Source organism: Peromyscus leucopus, chromosome 16_21 (genome assembly GCF_004664715.2).
Source record: "Peromyscus leucopus breed LL Stock chromosome 16_21, UCI_PerLeu_2.1, whole genome shotgun sequence".
NCBI lineage: Eukaryota > Metazoa > Chordata > Mammalia > Rodentia > Cricetidae > Peromyscus > Peromyscus leucopus.
The window spans coordinates 14,259,090-14,278,468 of record NC_051084.1 but is presented as its reverse complement, the minus strand read 5'-3'; the positions used below and the strand labels follow the sequence as shown (position 1 = coordinate 14,278,468).

The following is a 19,379-nucleotide window of genomic DNA, read 5'->3' as shown; positions in this document are numbered from 1 at the left end:
TTTTATTTTGGTTTCATTGAGGCAGATGGACGATGGCAGAGTGTATGTGAATGTGTGAGTATGTCCGGGAGAGAGAGAGTGTGTGTGTGTGTGTGTGTGTGTGTGTGTGTGTGTGTGTGTGTTTGGGTGTGACTACATGCTGTGTACATGAGGATATGCACAAGTGTGTGAATACGGGCATGTTTGTGAATACATTGGTGTGTGCCTGTGTGAACAACAGTGTATGAATGTGTGCATGTACACATGGGTAAGAGGTACAGTCTCAACACCCTCATCCCCTCTGAGAGCTGTAAGTCACTGGACACTTGAGGGCACTGCAGTAATGTCAGTGTTCTGCATCTGTGAACTTCAGAAGCCACCATCTCTCGGGTTCTGTACACTCAGATACTTTAAAGAACTCAAAGGATTCTGACCTCTGACTGAGAGGGGCAACACGTGATTTCTGATCACAATTTCCCAAACCTGTCAATTTTACTAAATGCTCAACGAGGTACTCACTTTGGACATGGGTCCAAGTCCACCGGTTGCTTCCCCTTCCTGATGTGAATAAGAGCAGGGAGGACCTGGTGCCTGGGCCTGCTCCCTGAACGATGTTTCTTGGCCTGAGAGCATCCTTCATAATAGCTCAAATGGAAGTTACTGAAAGAGGAAACAGTGTTTCCATGGGGCAGCTCTGGGCAGGGAGGATCCAACACACCCTTTCCTCACAGCATTGTCTAAGGCACTGGTCCTAAACCTGTGGGTCGTGACCTCATTGACAAATGTCTGTCTCCAAGATATTCACACTATGGTTCATGCCAGTAGCAAAATTACAGTTCTGAAGTAGCATCCACACGATTTGGTGGTTGGGGTCAGCACAGCATGAGGAATTGTATTATTGGGTCCTGGTATCAGGGAGGTTGAGAACCACTGCTCTAAGGGCTGTTGATGATATCCAGCTGTGGCCAGGAGGATGCCAGGATGCCATAAGATTGGCTTCTGAGAAATTTTTTTTAATCTCCTTTCTATTTCCCAGCCCAAGTCAACTGGCTAGCACCACCCAGTGGCCTACTTCTGCTGCATGGTGTAATCCTGAGTCCTGGACCCCTGGTTTGCCTCACTCCAACCTCCTCCTCTTGGGAATCACTGGAGAAAGGATGGCTCCCTTTTCGGAGCCCACATTCTCAGCTGGGGCCATCCAAGAGCAGTGTGATAATTTGTTTATCTGTTACCGTGAGAAAACACTGGCCAAAAACAACTTGGGAGGAAAGGGTTTATTTGGCTTTTACATTCCTATAATGGTCCATTATGAAAGGAAGTCAGGACAGGAACTCATACAGGGCAGGACCTCGAGGCAGGAGCCGATGGGAGAGGCCATGGAGTGGTGCTACTTACTGGCCTGCTCCTCCTGGCTTGTCCAGCCTGCTTCCTTATACCTCAGGACCACCTGCCCAGGTATGGCAGCACCCACACTGAGCTGTGCCCCCCAACACCAATCACCAATCCAGAAATGCCCCACAAGCTCGCCCACAGGGCAATCTGATAAGACATCTTGTCAGTTGACCTTCTTCTGTCAAAATGACCCTAGCCTTTGTCCAATTGACAAAACACAGCACAGATGTCTTTGCCTGTCACTGGCTTGGCGTCTGCTTCATCTCTCACAAATCTTTCTTTTCCCACACTATGTCTTAGCTGACCGTGTGGCATCTTGCAGACTTCAGATTTTGTCAGCCCCAGCCTTCCCCAGAGGGCCACTACCAGGCTCCTCCTGTCTCTGGAGAAATAGTGACTCTTGATTAAAAAAACAAAAAACAATCAAGTTGATAATAGAAAAATAAATAAATTAATCAATTTTAAACAATAAAAAATAAATAAAAATAAAAGAAAATTTTGAAATATGAAACAAACAAACAAACAAACAAACAAACATTTTACTAATGTTAAAAAAAGGGAGAACTAGGGACTCATCATTCCTCTCCACATTCTATTCTTTCCCTTGTTTTATAGATTTTAAATTTTTTTATTGGTGGATTCTGCTAGAGGATCCAATGCAGATAAGAACTGGAGGGTTCCTGTTGCAAATTACCCTCTGGAGCGATGGAAGGTTCTTTCTAGTAGCACATGGAGGAGACCCAATCTAGTGTTGGCGTGGCCCCCAGAGTTCTGGTTATGTCTTTCCTCAGGACAATGAGGTTCCTTTTTGGATTCCTGAGCACTGAACGTGCCTTGTGGCTGCTGCTGAAGCCCAACATGACAGAGACCTAATGGGTCTTCATGAAAAAAATCTACCCTTCTGATGCCAATGGAGATTGAGAGCCCAATATGGCCAGCTTTGGCAAGCATTAATGTAAGCCTAGGAACTGTAGCCATGAGATTGGATTCTCCAGAAGAGCTGCCAGCTAAAGTCATGCTGGGATCAAGAAAACCGGGCCTTGGTGGTCGTGTTCCTGGAGTTGTGTCCATGCCAGTGGATGTCCACAAAATCCAGAAGAGAATTTGACATTGTTGCTGCCACTGTTGCTGTTGTAGCAATGGCGCACATTGCTGCTACTGTTTTGGGGTTACCATTTCATAATTGCTTACTACAACTAGCACAGTGGAGACCCTGGCAACAAAAGTAGCTACCACAGTTAGTTAATCTTTCATTCCATTGGGCATGATAAATTTAATACAGTAGTTATATACATCTCTATTGGCTTTGAAAATTATAAATTTATAAACTCAAGTTCCATTGCTTTTGGGATACTATCTTACAAGGACTCCAACGTACAGTATGGCTGGTTAAGGAAGGGAATGGCTCAGTTGCCTTTAGCCTACTGGCTATGGGTGAGATAGGACCTGTGTTGGTCTTTTCTGTATCAAACACACAGATTGCAAGCCCAGAGCCACTTTGAGATCTTTGGCAGCAATTAACTCTGCAGCTCTCACACAATTGAGCCTTTTAGATAACGAGTATTCAGAGACGGGTAATGCCTTGGGAGCACTCACCAACCTAAGACAGAGCACCTGAGTGGGCTGGGCAGGCATCTCTATGACAGGTAAGGTGATCTGCTGATGTCCCACGCAACCCGCATCAGAAGCTCATTTTGTAATAAAAGGGGGACCTGTAGGGCCCTGCCCCCATTTTGGGTAACTGTTGCCTTGCTTGTGGACCTTGATCTTGATATCCTACTTAAGCTAATTTCCTGACAGGTTCCACCCTCCTGAATGCTTAAGAAAAGTTCCTTGTCTGTGTATCCTGAATAATGGGTGTTAACATCTTAGATGCAAGATTGTAAAACATCAGTAGCCAACTTCTGCCCTCTGAGGTCCTCCCATTGTGCTCTAAGCATGTATTTAAGACCTCCTACCCACCATCAACAAATGACATTCCACCCTTAAAATTAATATATATATATATAGAGAGAGATAAAATTGAATAAATACAGCAATGCAATATATGAAAACCACAAATGTGATTATTATCATGAGTGTAATTAATAAATATCATGAGTGTAATTTAAAAAATAAATTAAAAAAATAAAAATTAAAAAAAAGAAATGCTGAACTGCTCTATATGAAAAAACAAAACAAAACAAAAAACCAACCTCTCTTTACCCCTTAACCCCACCCCCTCAAATGTTTTCCTCTTCCTCATGTCTCTGTCCCCTTAAGATCCCTCAGTGGTTTCTGCCTTCTCTGCCAGTCCTTATGTGCCATCTGCCTTCACAGGCATCCACTGTGCCCACAGTCTCATGGGTACTTCTGAGAAGCCCAAAACTCAGGGCCTGGTAGGAGGGTCTTGCAGCCGTCGATCTTATAAGAAGCAGAAGATCAAGCGAATTGGGAGCCTCAGTTGATCTGCCCTGTCTCTGTGGATGGGTCTTGAACTTGCCCATGTGTCCCTTCTCCTTGGTCATAGCCCCCTTTACCCTTCAATACTGTAAGCTGTCCCCTTTCCCACGCCCCCAGCCCCCAAAACCCCTTCCCTCAACTCTCCTCCAGCCCCCAACCACCACACCCTCCGTGTACCTATGGAAACAACCCTGGGAGGGTGTGCCAGCCATGGGTGAGGTGACCGGATGCTCTCTGTGTTCATCAAGCCTTTGGCTTTATCAGTGGGTATGATTGTCAGCTCCATTGCATCATAGCTTACTTTTCAATGTAATCGAATGGTGTTGGGCATCTCATGGGCTTATTTCAAGGTTTTTGTTATAGTGGCCTCTGGCAAAGTGTCTGTCTAGATAGTTCATTTTTACCTTCTTAACAGGGAAAAATTATTGTTAGTTGGTCATGCACATACCAACGGCAGGTATGTGGAGTTCAGGGTACAATTGAAGGAGCTGGTTCTCTCTCCTAACATCGTGTGATCCTGGGGATTGAACTCAGGTCCTCAGGCTTGGCAGCAAGTGTCTCTTCCCACTGAGCCATCTTGCCAGTGCCAGCTTATACGTTTTTAATCATGTGCGAGCACTCCTCTAGCAGAGCCCAGGGTGGTGGCTCACCCTGTAATCTTTGTCCTTGAGAGGCTGAGTGAGGGTGATGGCTGCAGAGTTCCAGGCAAGGCCAGGTTTATACCAAACCCTCAAACAATTCCCCTCTCTCTGTGCGGTGAGCAGATATCTTCTCCTGCTACATGACTCATCCTTGTGTTTACTTTGGCAGTCTCTGGCAAAGAGTAAATCCTTCTAATTTTGATAAAATCCAGGTGTGTGTGTGTCTGTGTGTGTGTGTGTGTGTGTGTGAGAGAGAGAGAGAGAGAGAGAGAGAGAGAGAGAGAGAGAGAGAGAGAGAGAGATTCACTCTCTGCATCCTGTCTAAAAGCATCTTTCTAATCCAAGGCACAAACACTTCCTGTTACATCTTCTTCTGGGGGATCCATGTCCTCAATGGCCACATCTCCTGTGTGACACCTCTTAGGGAGATCTGTGGGTTTTTCTGTCATTTCTTCTAGGGCCGCCCCTGCAGCAAGGACTGCTTGGTGTGTGAAATTCTTAGGATTCCCAGACACTCTAAGCATGGAGACCCTGATGCTTGCCTGGCATCCTTCAGCCTATGACTCTGATAAAGAATTTGGACACCTTCTGCCCATGTCCTAAAAAAATTACGTGAATCTGAATTCAAAGACATGGATTTATTTTCTTTGTTGGTGGAAATATCAAGACAAGATAACACTCAGGCTATGGCACAGCTGTGTTTGATGCTTTTACCCAAATTTAGAGTGAGAATCCAGAGCAAAAAGCAAAGCAAAGTGATAAGAACCATGTGATGTTTGGCAAGGAGAAGAATGCAGTAATAATGAAAATTGTACAAAAGCAAAGTTGGAGGAAGCATCCCATTGTCAAGAAGTTTAGTGCCAATCAAAAAAGCCCTCACCCTCTGCACTGGACCAGGAGAGAAGGTGACTGAAGGGCTGGATCCTGCCCTCCAAATACTCCTGAGTGTATCATGGCAAACTCACTTGAGAGACTTTCCTTAGAAAGAAGAGTCACTGCAAAGGCAGTCATTGACAGGAGTGAGTCGAGTCCCCAGGCCCTGCTGTTCAAACAGAGCCATGCAAGAAAAGGGTTCCCAGGGTCAACTGTGTGGTACTTTGGGGTCGTGGTAGCAGTGGTCCCAGAGATCATGGCTACCTATCAGTCTGGTGGCAGATCAATCACCTGATCACTGCTGTTATGAAATGCAGCATATAAGAGTCATGGACCGGGGAGACTTGCTCCAAGTGAGGCTAGGCACGTGTCTCTGAAGAGAGGCCCCAAGAGACTAATCAGTGAACTGGTAAGAGAGAAATGTAAGTTGCAATGGAGACCATCAATGTTGGAGATGTTAGGGATGTGCAATGTCTGGCATGCAGTGCTGCAGGCAGTGAGTGGAGCTGGCCCAGGGAGAGCCTATGTGTGCTTTAACTATGTAGGGGAGGGCTGTCCTATCCTCTTAGACCCCCTGTGATGACACTGTGTGCCCTTGGTGCCAGGCCTAGAGTTATTGGATTTAATGAGACCTACGCTAGTTTTGGAGGTTTCTTTGGTCCAATTTGTCTTCACTATATCCCTTTGCCCATTTTAGAATGGAAGTGTGGAGTGTGTGATGGTGTATATTGGAAGTATGTAATTCTTTTTAATTTTCAGAGGCTCACAACTAAGGACCCTGAGTCTCAGTAGACATTTTGGCTTTTTAGACAGTGCTGGGACCTCTAAGACTCTGGGGTCATTTGGAGAATGCATTTTGCATCATGTGGTGGCCATGGGCCTATGGAAGGCCAGATGCGGGAGGTAGGGCTTGAGCTTGAAAAGTCTCTCACTGAGCTCAGTTTGAACACTTGGTCCAGGCAAGGCATCATAGTTTTTGATGGGGCAGTGAGAGGGAACAGAGCCTTTGGGATATGTTGCCTAGCTAGCAGCGGCAGGTGCAGGCCTTGAAAGTTAAACCATTTCTAATTCTGTCCTGAGCTCTCTGATCAGCACATGAGGAGTTCTGCCTGCATTCCCACGGCCATCAAACCATGCTGCCAATCATGCCTTCAAGGAAACCAAGAACCAAAATGAGCCGTCCCTCTCTTAAGCTGTGGGTCCTTTTGTTACAGCATGAGATAAATAACTAACACATACATCATAGCATCACTGTGTTGTTGAGTGTGTCTGTGTTTTGTTATCTTCCTTAGAAAAGCGTAGATCTTTGCTCAGTCAGCTGTCCTTTGGTTGAACTCTGTCCCCTCACCTCTACGATCTCAGAATGTGACTATATGGAGAGATGGAATATTATGGTGGCTGCCTAAGGTAAATCTGTGTCAGTTATAATCCACAGAGGGGCAGCCTTGTGAAACACAGGAAGATGCTGCCTTCTTCCTGTTGAGGAGGGCTTCACAATGAACTGGCCCTGCGGACACCTTCATCTTGTGCTTCCAACCTCCAGAAGTTCAGAAGGACACATGAGTGCTCTCAAGCCTGGGCCTGTGGTCTTTTGTCCTGGCAACTTGCAGAAGAGCTTGATTCTTTCAAGACCTGTTTGAAGTTCTGCTACAATGGGCCTGGAGCACCCCACTCTTGAATAATCAGTCAGTTTCTATGTTGTGCCTCTGTGTCTCTAACCAATCCTTGGGTGGCTCATAGAATTCTTCCTCAGGCAGGGTAGAGTCCATGTGATTCTAGAGTATAAGAACCACAGCACATGTTCAGTTCAGGCTCCTGGCCACCATTCATTCCTCAATATCCCATTTGTCTGGCCTTCGGGTCAAGGCAGTTAAGGATTTGACTAAGAATTCAGGTGACTCACATTCAACTTCTGGGGTTGCAGTTTCTCCCTTCTCCTACCCAGCTACACTGGTTCTGGCCTGAGCCTATTAGCTCCTAATTCTCACATCTCTGCAACTTAACTAGAGAACTGTGCCAAGTCTGGTCTCCCTACCTCCACAAAGAAAACAGGGCATTGGGGGATTTGCCTGGTTGCTCCTCTCTCATGCATCCCCATCATTTGACTGTGTTTTAGAATCCAGTCCTAGAGAGGTTGGTCTGGATCTCTTTCTATGTGGGCAGAAGAGGATGCCTGGCTAGTAACCAAGGAGTTCCCATTTGTTAAGATTCCTGAATGGATATATACCACCACCCTCAAGGTGTGAGGGGGCATTGGGGTGGAGAGAAGGTGAAGAGCAGATGTGAGAAGAACCACAGCCCTGCAGAGTCATGGCTTCCTAAAGAGAATGCATGGAGGCTTGTACAACCATGTTCTAGAGCGTCTGTGAACCTCAAGGGAGGAGGCAGTCAGGTGTCCCTGGTATTGTAATAGGGTGATGTGAGACCTGTGGAAGCCAGGCTGGAGGAGAAGGGTGCGGTCAGAGGGAGAGCTGAGCAGCTATGGATTAGAAGGTTAGGATTTAGGAAGCAGCTGTTGTTGCCACCACATAGAAAGAGCTAGAAGTGAGAACATCCATAACAGAAGACACCTGTGTTTTGTCCTAGTAGACTCTAGGTTCTAAGTGAGAGAACAAGGGGGAGTCCTAGAGTCCAGGAGAGGATACAGAAGATACAGAGCTGGGCAGCCATGAATCTGGATGTTATAAGCAGTACTGAAGCCTTTGGAGATGGTACCAAGCTCTGGATCAATGACCTTGGGATTGAGTCCGTGATGCAGGAGGCAAGTCAGGGAACCCAAGTGGGGTAGGTGCAATAGAGGTGGTACAGCTCAGAGCCTGCATCCCACAGTACCTACCAGATTTTGTACAAGTAGAAACTGCATCCTTGAGCTCATCCAGAGCGTCTGTGGTGGGACCATGGTCTGGTTCTACAGATATGGCTGTCTATTGTCATGCCCTCAGCTCCTCATCAACACTGACGCAATGGTTATCTGTAGGGCACAGGCTTCTACAGGGGACTGGGTGGGGGGTGTTCCAAGGGAACAACATAGATGGATGAGTGTCCCTTTAGGGGACAGATGACATCAGAAGAACCTCTGGCAGGGCAGGAGGAGTTGGGTTAGGATGTGAACCAGAGCAAGGAAGGAATGAGAATATTTGAGATAATGGGTGATGGATCAGCTCATAATTTGATGATTGTCCGAGTTTGCTGCAGAAAGAAGCTTGGACAGCAAAGGGATTATTTGGCCTCCACAGCTCTATCACAGTCAGTCATTTAGGGAAGACAGGGCAGGAGCTCCAAGCAGGAACCCGGAGGCCCGAACTAAAGCAGAGACCATGTAGAAATGCTGCTTGCTGGCTTCCTCCCCATGGCTTGCTCAGCCTGCTTTCTTATAGAAGCAGGACCTCGGTTTCCTCTTGCCAGATTTAAAGACCACCACTCCATTATGAGGACCTGGGGCGTTGGGCCGATGAAATGCTCCCCCCCAATAACTTAGCCTAAGAAATGCCATTCTAAAGGAATCAGAAAAACAGGAGTCACAGCTGTGGCTGGCTGGCCACCCGGCCTTGAGAGAGATAACTATGGCCAGCCATCCGGCCTTGGGAGAGAGAGAACTGTGGTCAGCGGCCTTGGGAGAAAAACAGTTGAGTCAAATCAGGATATTTTATGGCTGGCCCCCTGGCCTTGAGGAATAAGCAGCTGGGCTGGAAAAACACCCACTATACCCTGGGCAAGGCCAAGTCAACCACACACATACGACCCCAAGTTCACCCTGGCCTTCTTTGAAACAACCAATAGGGACCCTGTAACTATGCTTCTCACTTCTGTAACCGCGCCTCTGCCCCTGGGATCCCATAAAAAGTCCCCCTTGCCCTAGGAAGGCGTGCAAGTCCTCCGAGAGACTTGGCCCTGGGTACCTGTGTATCTAATAAACCCTCTTGCTGTTTGCATCTGATCTGTGGTTTCGGTGTGTTCCTTGGGTTTGGGGTCTCTCTGGAAGGAAGATCTCCCCTGGGGGGTCTTTCATTTGGTGGCCCGTACGGGGAAAGAGACCCCTCCCTGGGACCACCGACCCACCGTCAGGAGGTAAGCCAGCCTCAGTGTATGTCATCCCTGTCCTGTCTGAGTGTTGAATGTTGTCTGTTTGTCTGCGCGCCTGAATCTGTCTGTGGCAGTGGGGCTGAAGGAGCTGGCGGGCTCGGACTTCGCCACCGTGACCCTGGAAGACGTTCCACGGGTGTCTGAAGTCCCCTCTGGGGCACGGTCTGAAGTCCCCTCTGGGGCATGGTTTTTCGGGAGAAGAGGGATCCGGACCCTCGCAGTCTCCTTCTGGTTTTGCTTTCGGTTTGGAACCGAAGCCGCGCAGCGCGTGTTAGTCTCATTTGTGTTTGTCTGTCGTTTTTTGTTTTCTGTTTAACCGTTCTCCTCCTAGAAACAGCCATAGGAAGCCGCGGATCTCTCCCGCTTCCTGTTCCTCCCGACCCCTCCACCAGCGTGTCGTTTCCTCTCCCCGCGTTCCACCGCTCCGGCGGCGGGCGCGGGATGTGGCGGGGGGGCGCGTGGGCGGGGTCGGGGGTGGGGTCGGCCATGGCCGCCGGGTGCACTTCCACCTTGGCGGTGCGCTGCGTGACCAGCTCTGGGACGGCTGGGAGGGCCTGGTGTGGGGAAGGTGGCTCGGGGGCGGCGTCACCCGTGGACGCCGAGTCACCCCGCCCCGAGTGTTACAGCCCCCCGACAGCACCACCGCTCCCTCTCGCCCCTCCTACCTCCTCCCTTTACCCTGTTCTCCCACGGAAGGATCCCCCTAAGGCTCCTGTCCTCCCCCCAGACCCCAATTCATCTCTTATTGACCCCTCTAACAGAGGACCCGCCGCCATACCCGGGGAATCGGGCGCCGGAGGGACCGGCAGCCCCCGCAGAGGCACCTGAACAGCCTCTACAGAGAGAGAGCAGGAGGATGAGGCTCCGGCTCCCTCCCCAATTGCTGGTTGCCTACGAGGAAAGTGCGACGAATCAGCCAAAAAGAATCCAGGGCCCTCCCCCTTAGCAGCGAGCCTTCCTGGAGGCTCGGAAGCAGGTTCCAGGAGACGATGGAAGACCCACCCAATTGCCTAATGCAGCCTTTCCCCTCACCCGCCCGAACTGGGACTTCGCGTCCCCAGAAGGTAGGGAGCGCCTACGTCTCTATCGCCAGTTGCTCTTAGCGGGTCTCCGAGGGGCAGCTAGAAGCCCTATCAATTCGGCTCAGGTTAAAAATATGATCCAGGGAAAGAAAGAGACGCCGGCAGTGTTCTTGGAAAGATTTATTGAGAGAGGCAAAAAAAAGTGTTTTAAAAAAAGAGAGAGAGAGATAAAAAAAAACGTCATAAAAAATAAATAAAGTCCTGGCCACTGTAATGTCTCAGGGACAGGTCAGAGAGGGAGTTAGGACGGGAGATCAAAGAAGGACACCGCTTGACAAAGACCAGTGTGCTTACTGTAAACAGAGAGGACATTGGGCTCATGACTGATCAAAGAAGCCTCAAGGGTCTCGGAGAACTAAGCCAAGGGCCACAGACCTCCTCAATCTGGAGGATTAGGGAGGTCAAGGCCAGGAGCCCCACCCCCCAGCCTAGGATAACTCTCAAGATTGGGGGGCAGCCAATGACCTTCCTAGTGGACACTGGTGTTCAACATTCAGTCCTGACCCATACTGGAGGCTCTCTCAGTGACCGCACAGCTTTGGTCCAGGGAGCCACAGGTAGCAGGAGGTATCGATGGACTACTGAGAAAAAGGTTCAGCTGGCATCTGGACAGAACCCCCGCCAGGTGAGGGAGTTCCTAGGTACAGCCGGCTACTGCCGCCTCTGGATCCCAGGTTTTGCCGAGATGGCTGCCCCCCTGTATCCTCTCACCAAGCCTGGGACCATGTTCCACTGGGGAGAGGAGCAACAACAGGCCTTTCAACGAATTAAGAGAACCTTACTTGGGTCACCGGCTCTTGGCCTACCAGATCTGACTAAGCCCTTTGAACTGTTCGTGGACGAGAACTCAGGCTTTGCAAAAGGAGTGCTGGTACAGAGACTGGGGCCATGAAAGAGACCTGTAGCTTATCTATCCAAGAAATTAGACCTGGTAGCTGCAGGATGGCCCCCCTGTCTGCGCATGGTAGCCGCCATTGCTGTTTTGCTCAAGGATGCAGGGAAACTGACTTTGGGACAGCCATTAACTGTGTTATCCTCCCATGCGGTGGAAGCTCTGGTCCGGCAGCCCCCAGATAGATGGCTCTCAAATTCCAGGATGACCCACTACCAGGCTCTGTTGTTAGACACAGACCGAGTGGTGTTCGGACCAGTTTTCTCCCTCAACCCCGCAAACCTGCTGCCCTTGCCAGACCCATCCAAGGAGCACAATTGCCTCCAGATTCTGGCGGAGGCCCATGGCACCCGCTCCGACCTAACAGATCAACCGCTGTCGAACCCAGATTTTATCTGGTTCATGGATGGGAGCAGCTTCCTCCAAGAAGGAGAACGGAGGGCCGGAGCAGCCGTCACCACCGAATCAGAGGTAATTTGGGCCTCACCGCTGCCACCTGGAACATCGGCCCAAAGAGCAGAGCTGATCGCGCTGACCCAGGCCCTCCGGATGGCGGAAGCCCGGAGGACCAGGAACTAACAAAGAAAATGGGGGCGGAATGGAACCCCGAGCGACAAGCTTACATCATGGATGGACAGAGGCCTTCCCTACCAAGAAGGAGACCGCTAACGTGGTAACCAAGAAACTCCTGGATGACATCTTTCCCAGGTATGAAATGCCCCAGATATTGGGGTCAGACAATGGGCCCGCCTTCGTCTCCCAGGTAAGTCAGAAGGTGGCCAGGCTACTGGGGATCGATTGGAAACTTCATTGTGCATACCACCCCCAGAGCTCAGGACAGGTAGAACGTGCAAATAGAACCATTAAGGAGACTTTAACCAAATTAACGCTTGCAACTGGCACTAGAGATTGGGTGCTCCTACTCCCACTAGCCCTTTACCAAGCCCGAAATACTCCTGGGCCTCACGGCCTAACCCCGTTTGAGATTATGTATGGGGCTCCCCCACCAATTGTAAATTTCCTTCACCCTGATATCTCCTCTTTTGCCACTAGCCCTACCCTGGAGGCGCACCTCCAAGCCCTCCAATTGGTGCAAAAGACGGTGTGGAAACCCCTGGCCGACGCCTACCGGGAGCAACTGAACCGCCCGGTGGTGCCTCACCCATTCAAGATTGGGGACTCTGTCTGGGTCCGACGCCATCAATCCAGGAACCTAGAGCCGAGGTGGAAAGGACCATACACCGTCCTCTTAACTACTCCCACCGCACTCAAGATTGACGGGATAGCGGCTTGGGTCTACGCGTCGCATGTGAAGGCTGCCAAGGAACCCAACGAAGCTGAGAGCACGAGCACCGAGACATCTAGTTCAACGCTCCCCAAACCCACTAAAGATAAGACTCACCCGGGGTCCCCTTGATCCCCCTAATAGTCCTCCTGACATTAGGAGGGCCATCACCAGAGAGCCTGTTTCCCTGACGCTGGCCCTGTTACTGGGAGGAATTACCATGGGCAGAATAGCTGCCAGGGTAGATACAGGGACCGCAGACCTTATGGAGACCGGCCAATTCAGACAGCTCCAAGTAGCCATAAATACAGACATCAAAGCCCTAGAGGAATCGGTTAGTGCGTTAGAAAAATCCTTGACATCCCTATCAGAAGTAGTGCTGCCCTCAAAGAAGAATGCTGCTTCTATGCAGATCATACTGGAGTAGTCAAGGATAACATGGCTAAATTAAAAAAAAAGATTAAAACAGAGACAACAATTATTCGAGTCTCAACAGGGATGGTTTGAAGGATGGTTCCAAAGGTCACCATGGTTTACGACCCTTGTCTCCACCATTATGGGCCCCCTAATCATCCTCCTGCTCATTTTATTGTTTGGGCCATGCATCCTCAACAGATTGGTGCAATTCATCAAGGATAGGGTTTCTGTTGTCCAGGCTTTGATCCTAACCCAGCAATATCAGAGGCTCAGACAGTCAGAGATGGAGCTGACCCCTTATTCTCCATCCTAAAATGAAAGATTCCACTTGGTACAAAAGAAAATGGGGGAATTAAAGACCCCCACTCCATTATGAGGACCTGGGGCGTTGGGCCGATGAAATGCTCCCCCCCCAATAACTTAGCCTAAGAAATGCCATTCTAAAGGAATCAGAAAAACAGGAGTCACAGCTGTGGCTGGCTGGCCACCCGGCCTTGAGAGAGATAACTATGGCCAGCCATCCGGCCTTGGGAGAGAGAGAACTGTGGTCAGCGGCCTTGGGAGAAAAACAGTTGAGTCAAATCAGGATATTTTATGGCTGGCCCCCTGGCCTTGAGGAATAAGCAGCTGGGCTGGAAAAACACCCACTATACCCTGGGCAAGGCCAAGTCAGCCACACACATACGACCCCAAGTTCACCCTGGCCTTCTTTGAAACAACCAATAGGGACCCTGTAACTATGCTTCTCACTTCTGTAACCGTGCCTCTGCCCCTGGGATCCCATAAAAAGTCCCCCTTGCCCTAGGAAGGCGCGCAAGTCCTCCGAGAGACTTGGCCCTGGGTACCTGTGTATCTAATAAACCCTCTTGCTGTTTGCATCTGATCTGTGGTTTCGGTGTGTTCCTTGGGTTTGGGGTCTCTCCTGAAGGAAGATCTCCCCTGGGGGTCTTTCAAGATGACCCTGTCTTGTGTCAAGTTGACAACAAAACAAAACAACCAACACCTAACAAGGGTGTGACATCATGGTAGTGTGTGCTGCAGGGAAATGGACTCCGGCTGGGTTTTCAGGACTCAGGGGGAAGAACCAGGAGAGGCACTGAGGATTCAGGCCCATAAAGCCTGGGTTGAGACCAGGGCTTTCAGAATCTGAATCCTGGTCACTGACTCTGTAGCCTTTCACCCACAGATACACACATCCTTTCAGCCCCAAGGAACAAACACACAGCTCCTCTCTCCTCTTCTACTCTGTCATTTCCCCCTTTGAGTTCTCATGAAGCCCTGGCTTTTGTTCTCTGTGTCCAGTGAACAAAGCCCTTCTCCATGGTATCTCACTGTGGACAACTCAGTGCTGGGCACCATCTGAGGGAATGCAAAGGATCCCTGTGGGACAAATAATGTCCACCATCAGGGGTGATAAAAACTGCCTGTCCTGACTGATCCTTTGGGCCCTGTCATCTGATCTTTGTGGACACAGTCCTTGAGGCTGGCAGGAAACAGGGTGAGGCAGGGTATGCTCTGCATCAGTGGTGCAAACTAGGTACCCTGAAGGTGCCTCTCACAGTCCTGTGAGATGCCTAATCCCAGAAGGTCTTGTATGGAATATTCTTCTCAGTGCTGTTCAGTTCCCGTAAAGCCTCACTACAAATATTTTTTAAAAAATTCAGATGTCACTATGATGGCCACAAAAATTATTCAGGGTAACACATGGCTAATTCCTTTCTGGGTGTGACCCTGAGAGAGCCCAGCTCCAGCTGGACATGTGGCCCATGCCCCACATCTCTAGCCTGGCAAGACCTTGCTTCCTGCCATGGGAAGGGAGCAGCTATGCTTATAGAGGCTAGCGTGACCCAGCCTGGAAGCCTTGTGTGACTGCACTCTCAGGAATTTCTCCCACCTCCTTCAGGCCTCCACGTGGAGCTGTGTCAGCTCTTCAGCACAAAGGATCCAGAGGGCTGGGGCTACTGATAGGGGGAGGTTCTCAGAGCCATTGAGCAAACAGAGAGGAGCGAATAAAACATCAGGCAGTGGGAACTAGACATTCTGCAGGCTGCCCAGATACAGTGGAGCAGACATGGGTCCTCGAGGAGCCCCTCTCCTGGCAGTGGTCCTGGTCTTGGGGCTGTATGCTCTGGTGGAGGGCCAGAAACCCTGTAAGTAAAAGTCCAGGGTGATCCCTCAGGTGGGAGGTGAAACCTGCTTGAGTCCCCATGAGTGGTGGGCTGTGGGTCACCCATCCCCTGTACTAGGTGGGGTTTTTCTAGATGTTCCCTCAAAGGACAAAGGCAGGGTGACAGCTAGCAAGGAAATAGACAGCACCCTGCAGTCTGGGTGCTGCTTGTGGGGCTAAACCAGTGACTCCTATTCAGAAGGGCCGAGTCCACAGGTGTCAGCCTGGTTAGGAGGACAGCAGGGCCTGCTGCCCTGGGCCCATCTTGTCCCCTTCTACCTGGATCTCTGCCCAGGTCCACAAGGCCATCATCTTTACAGAAGGTTTGTGTGGCCTTGTTTTTTTTTTTTTTGTTTGTTTGTTTTTGTTTTTTTTTTGTTTTTTTGTTTTTTTGTTTTTTTGTTTTTTTTTTAACAAATGAAGCTGTTTCAATAATCCCGTGGTTTCCTCAGGAGGAAGTCAATAGCTCTAACATGGGCAAAATAAGCCTCCATGTCAGTCCTGGGGTCATAGGACTTTGGAAGGTCCCTGAGGGCCCAGAGCAGGGGGAGGCAGGCATATGGCACCTTGGACAGGTTCGACCATGAATGGATCTCTCCACAGCTCCCTGTCAGTGCTCAAGGATTACACCACAGAACAGAAAGAACTGTGGCTACCTGGGCATCGCCAGCGAGCAGTGCTTCAATCTTGGATGTTGCTTTGATTCCAGCATCAGTGGGGTCCCCTGGTGTTTCCTCCCACTTCCAAACCAAGGTATACTTTGGAGATCTGGGACTTCTTCCTGCTGTCAGCTTAGGATGGGGCCCTGGGCAAGGTCTAGAGCAAGTTCTTGGAAGCCTGGCTGTCTAGAGCTAGCCCAGGCTTAGGAAAAGGAAGCCTTAGTGTCTCTTCTAGACCTTTCCTGACATCCAGAAGCCCTGTATGTACACTTGCCTGTGAGCAGACCTGAATGTTTCCCCCCTAGACTTAAAACCATAATTCAAAAGGTGCTGTTGAAAGGAAATACAGGTGTTGGGTAAGATGGCATCACCACCCTGGCAAACAGACTTCAGATGTTAAGTAGAGTGTTGAGGCTTCTGGCAGCATTTTTTTTTATTTTTATTTTTGAATGTGTTTGAAGCCAGGGCAAACTGTGAATACAGTATGCACAAGGCTAGCTGTGTGTGTGTCCACCGCAGGCATGGATCTTGCCATTGGGGCACACTCATGATTGAATATTCTCTCCCAAGGGTTCTGTGTACTTTAAAGGAAAATCGGGTTGTTTGTGGCCATGTGCTAGGCCCTTCTCATGATCAGGGTCTTTAAGTCTCCCTTGGGCTTGGTACAGTGGGCTACTCACATTAAACAAAGCTGAACCCTGAGTCCAGAAAGGGTGATATGGTTTTCTCAAGGTTCCAGTTCTGTGATATTCCCACCTGTGCTGACCTCCCTATACTAGTGTCCTCCTGTGGGAAGCACAGCCGGTCACTAGTTCTTACTGTGCTGAGACACCAACCCAAGGAGCTCCTTGGGACACACTGAGGCTGCAACTCCAGTGTCTTTGGAAAGGTGGGACTGGTGGCCTTCAGTGAGCGGCTAGCCTGACAGAATCTTGTATGCTGCTTCCCCCATAACCAGAATCAGAGCAGTGTGTCATGGAAGAGTCAGCCCGAAAGGATTGTGGGTACCCGGGCATGAGCCCTGAGGAGTGTGCTGTTCGAAACTGCTGCTTTTCCAACCTGAGCTCTGACGTGCCCTGGTGTTTCTACCCACAGTCTGTGGAAGGTAAATGGTTGCAGGTGAGGGTCCACCTAGGGCCTGGCATGAGCTTCTCCCATCCACTCCCACCTGCTGAGGACCCCTCCTGTGTGTGTATGTGTGTGTGTATTTGTGTGTGTGTGTGTGTGTGTGTGTGTGTGTGTGTGTGTACATTCACAGGTGTGTGGAGGCTGGAGTTTGATATTGGATGTCTCCCTTAGCCTCTCTCCACCAGGTCCATCTTTGAACTTTGAGTTCACTGATTGTGTAGGCTGGCTGGACAGTGAGCTCCAGGGGTCTGTCTACGTGCACCCCAACCCACTCCCAACAGGAAGGTTATAGACATGTCCCACCTCACCTGCCTTATTGTGGGAGTTCAGGGGTTCGGAACTCTGACACTCCGGCATGGGCAGCAGGTGTTTTCCTGAATTAGCGACACCTGTGAGGTTTGTTGTGTGACCACACACACTGGTCGGCAGGTTCCTCTGGGAAATTTCTAGTGTTTGGGGAGAACAGGCCCTCAGAGAATGCCAAGGCTTGGCGGTCATCCTTTCCCATTTTGTCCTTCCTCGGCACCTGTTGGTTATGAGGGGCCACACTACTGAGCGCAGGCACTCGTTGCTCCTTGGCATGCTTACCAACCACCCTGTAGCATGAATCTTAAAAGTTCTTATTGATAAAATCAAACCCAGAGCCAGTTATTGGGGTGAATACTGGAAGGTCAGAGAGACAGAACAAGCTGCAGCTATCTCACCTCGCCGGATCCTCAGCTGGTCTTGTCTCCTCAGACTGGAGGCCTCTGAGTCCTCATCCGGAATGGGTCTCAGCTGAATTACTGCTCAAGAGCCTGAATGCTTAACCAGCCAAAATCTTAACCAGCCAAAATGCTTAACCAGCCAAATCTTCTAGTTTCTGGTCCTCACGCCTTATATATCTTTTTGCTTTCTACCACCACTCTCTGGGATTAAAGGCTGGCTTTCTGGGATTAAAGGCGTGTGTCACCATGCTTGGCTATTTCCAATGTGGCCTTGAACTCACAGAGATCCAGAGGGATTTCTATCTCTGGAATGCTAGGATTAAAGGTGTGAGTGCCACCATTTTCTAGCCTTTGTATCTAGTGGCTGTCTGTTCTCTGACCCCAGATAAATTTATTAGAGTACACAATATTTTGGGGAACACAATACCACCACACCACCCTGCTTTTCCTCCTCCAGATTGTCATTACTGAGAGGTCCTGCTGTCCAGCTGCTGGTTCCCTACAAGCTGCAAGCCAGAGGAAAAAGGTCTCAGCTGGACTCCATCAACTTCTGACTTTTCATAAACGATCCTGACTCTCTGCAGTGGCCAATCATGGCAATATTCCTAGTAAAGAAAACTTTAAAACCTGGCAAATTTTATTTTGGTTGCTTTGAGGCAGATGGACGATGGCAGAGTGTATGTGAATGTGTGAGTATGTCCGGGAGTGTGTGTGGTGTGTGTGTGTGTGTGTGTGTGTGTGTGTGTGTGTGTGTGTGTGTGTGTTTGGGTGTGACTACATGGTGTGTACATGAGGATATGCACAAGTGCGTGAATACGGGCATGTTTGTGAATACATTGGTGTGTGCCTGTGTGAACAACAGTCTATGAATGTGTGCATGTACACATGGGTAAGAGGTACAGTCTCAACACCCTCATCCCCTCTGAGAGCTGTAAGACACTGGACACTTGAGGGCACTGCAGTAATGTCAGTGTTCTGCATCTGTGAACTTCAGAAGCCACATCTCTAGGGTTTTGTACACTCAGATCTCTTTAAAGAACTCAAAGGACTCTGACCTCTGACTGAGAGGAGCAACACGTGATTTCTGATCACAATTCCCCAGACCCATCACTTTTACTAAATGCTCAACGAGGTACTCACTTTGGACTTGGGTCCAAGTCCACCTGTTGCCTCTTCTTCCTGATGTGAAAAAGAGTGGAGAGGACCTGGTTCCTGGGCCTGCTCCCTGAACAGTGTTTCTTGGCCTGAGAGCATCCTTCATAATAGCTCAAACGGAAGTTACTGAAAGAGGAAACAGTGTTTCCATGGGGCAGTTCTTTTCAGGGAGACTCCAGCACATCCTTTCCTCACAGCCTTGTCTAAGGCATTGGTCCTAAACCTGTGGATCCTGACCTCATTGGCAAATGTCTGTCTCCAAGATATTCACACTATGGTTCATGCCAGTAGCAAAATTACAGTTCTGAAGTAGCATCGACATGACTTGGTGGTTGGGGTCAGCAAAACATGAGGAATTGTATTATTGGGTCCGGGCATCAGGGAGGTTGAGAACCACTGCTCTAAGTTCTGTATATGGTATCCAGCTGTGGCCAGGAGGATGCCAGGATGCCATAAGATTGGCTTCTGAGAAATTTT

At 49.5% G+C, this 19,379-nt stretch overlaps 2 protein-coding genes across 3 annotated transcripts; both read left to right on the top strand.

Moving 5' to 3' along the window:
• The first annotated feature begins 11,982 nt into the window (after positions 1-11,982).
• LOC119086729 lies at positions 11,983-13,096 on the top strand. The gene is given in 3 exon segments (XM_037199553.1): positions 11,983-12,092; positions 12,291-12,741; positions 12,743-13,096. Coding segments are annotated over 3 exon segments (915 nt in total).
• A 1,935-nt stretch (positions 13,097-15,031) lies between these two features.
• LOC114703966 (trefoil factor 2) lies at positions 15,032-18,377 on the top strand. Of its 2 annotated transcripts, none has more exons than XM_037199881.1 (4): positions 15,032-15,236; positions 15,857-16,006; positions 16,871-17,031; positions 18,205-18,377. In XM_037199881.1, the coding sequence occupies exons 1-4, from the start codon at positions 15,158-15,160 to the stop codon at positions 18,319-18,321; spliced, it is 507 nt and encodes a 168-aa protein (XP_037055776.1). In that variant the 5' UTR covers positions 15,032-15,157; the 3' UTR covers positions 18,322-18,377. The 2 variants fall into 2 exon arrangements, with proteins under 2 accessions (XP_037055776.1, XP_028740847.1); XM_028885014.2 differs by having other exon boundaries at positions 15,034-15,236; positions 16,871-17,017; positions 18,205-18,307.
• The last annotated feature ends 1,002 nt before the right edge of the window (positions 18,378-19,379 follow it).

Excerpts from the sequence above, each read along its gene's own strand:
- LOC114703966 (XM_037199881.1), top strand. The coding sequence starts at position 15,158 with ATGGGTCCTCGAGGAGCCCCTCTCCTGGCAGTGGTCCTGGTCTTGGGG. Across the intron at positions 15,237-15,856 it reads GGTGGAGGGCCAGAAACCCT|CTCCCTGTCAGTGCTCAAGG; the intron begins GTAAGTAAAAGT and ends ATCTCTCCACAG. Across the intron at positions 16,007-16,870 it reads CCTCCCACTTCCAAACCAAG|AATCAGAGCAGTGTGTCATG; the intron begins GTATACTTTGGA and ends CCCCATAACCAG.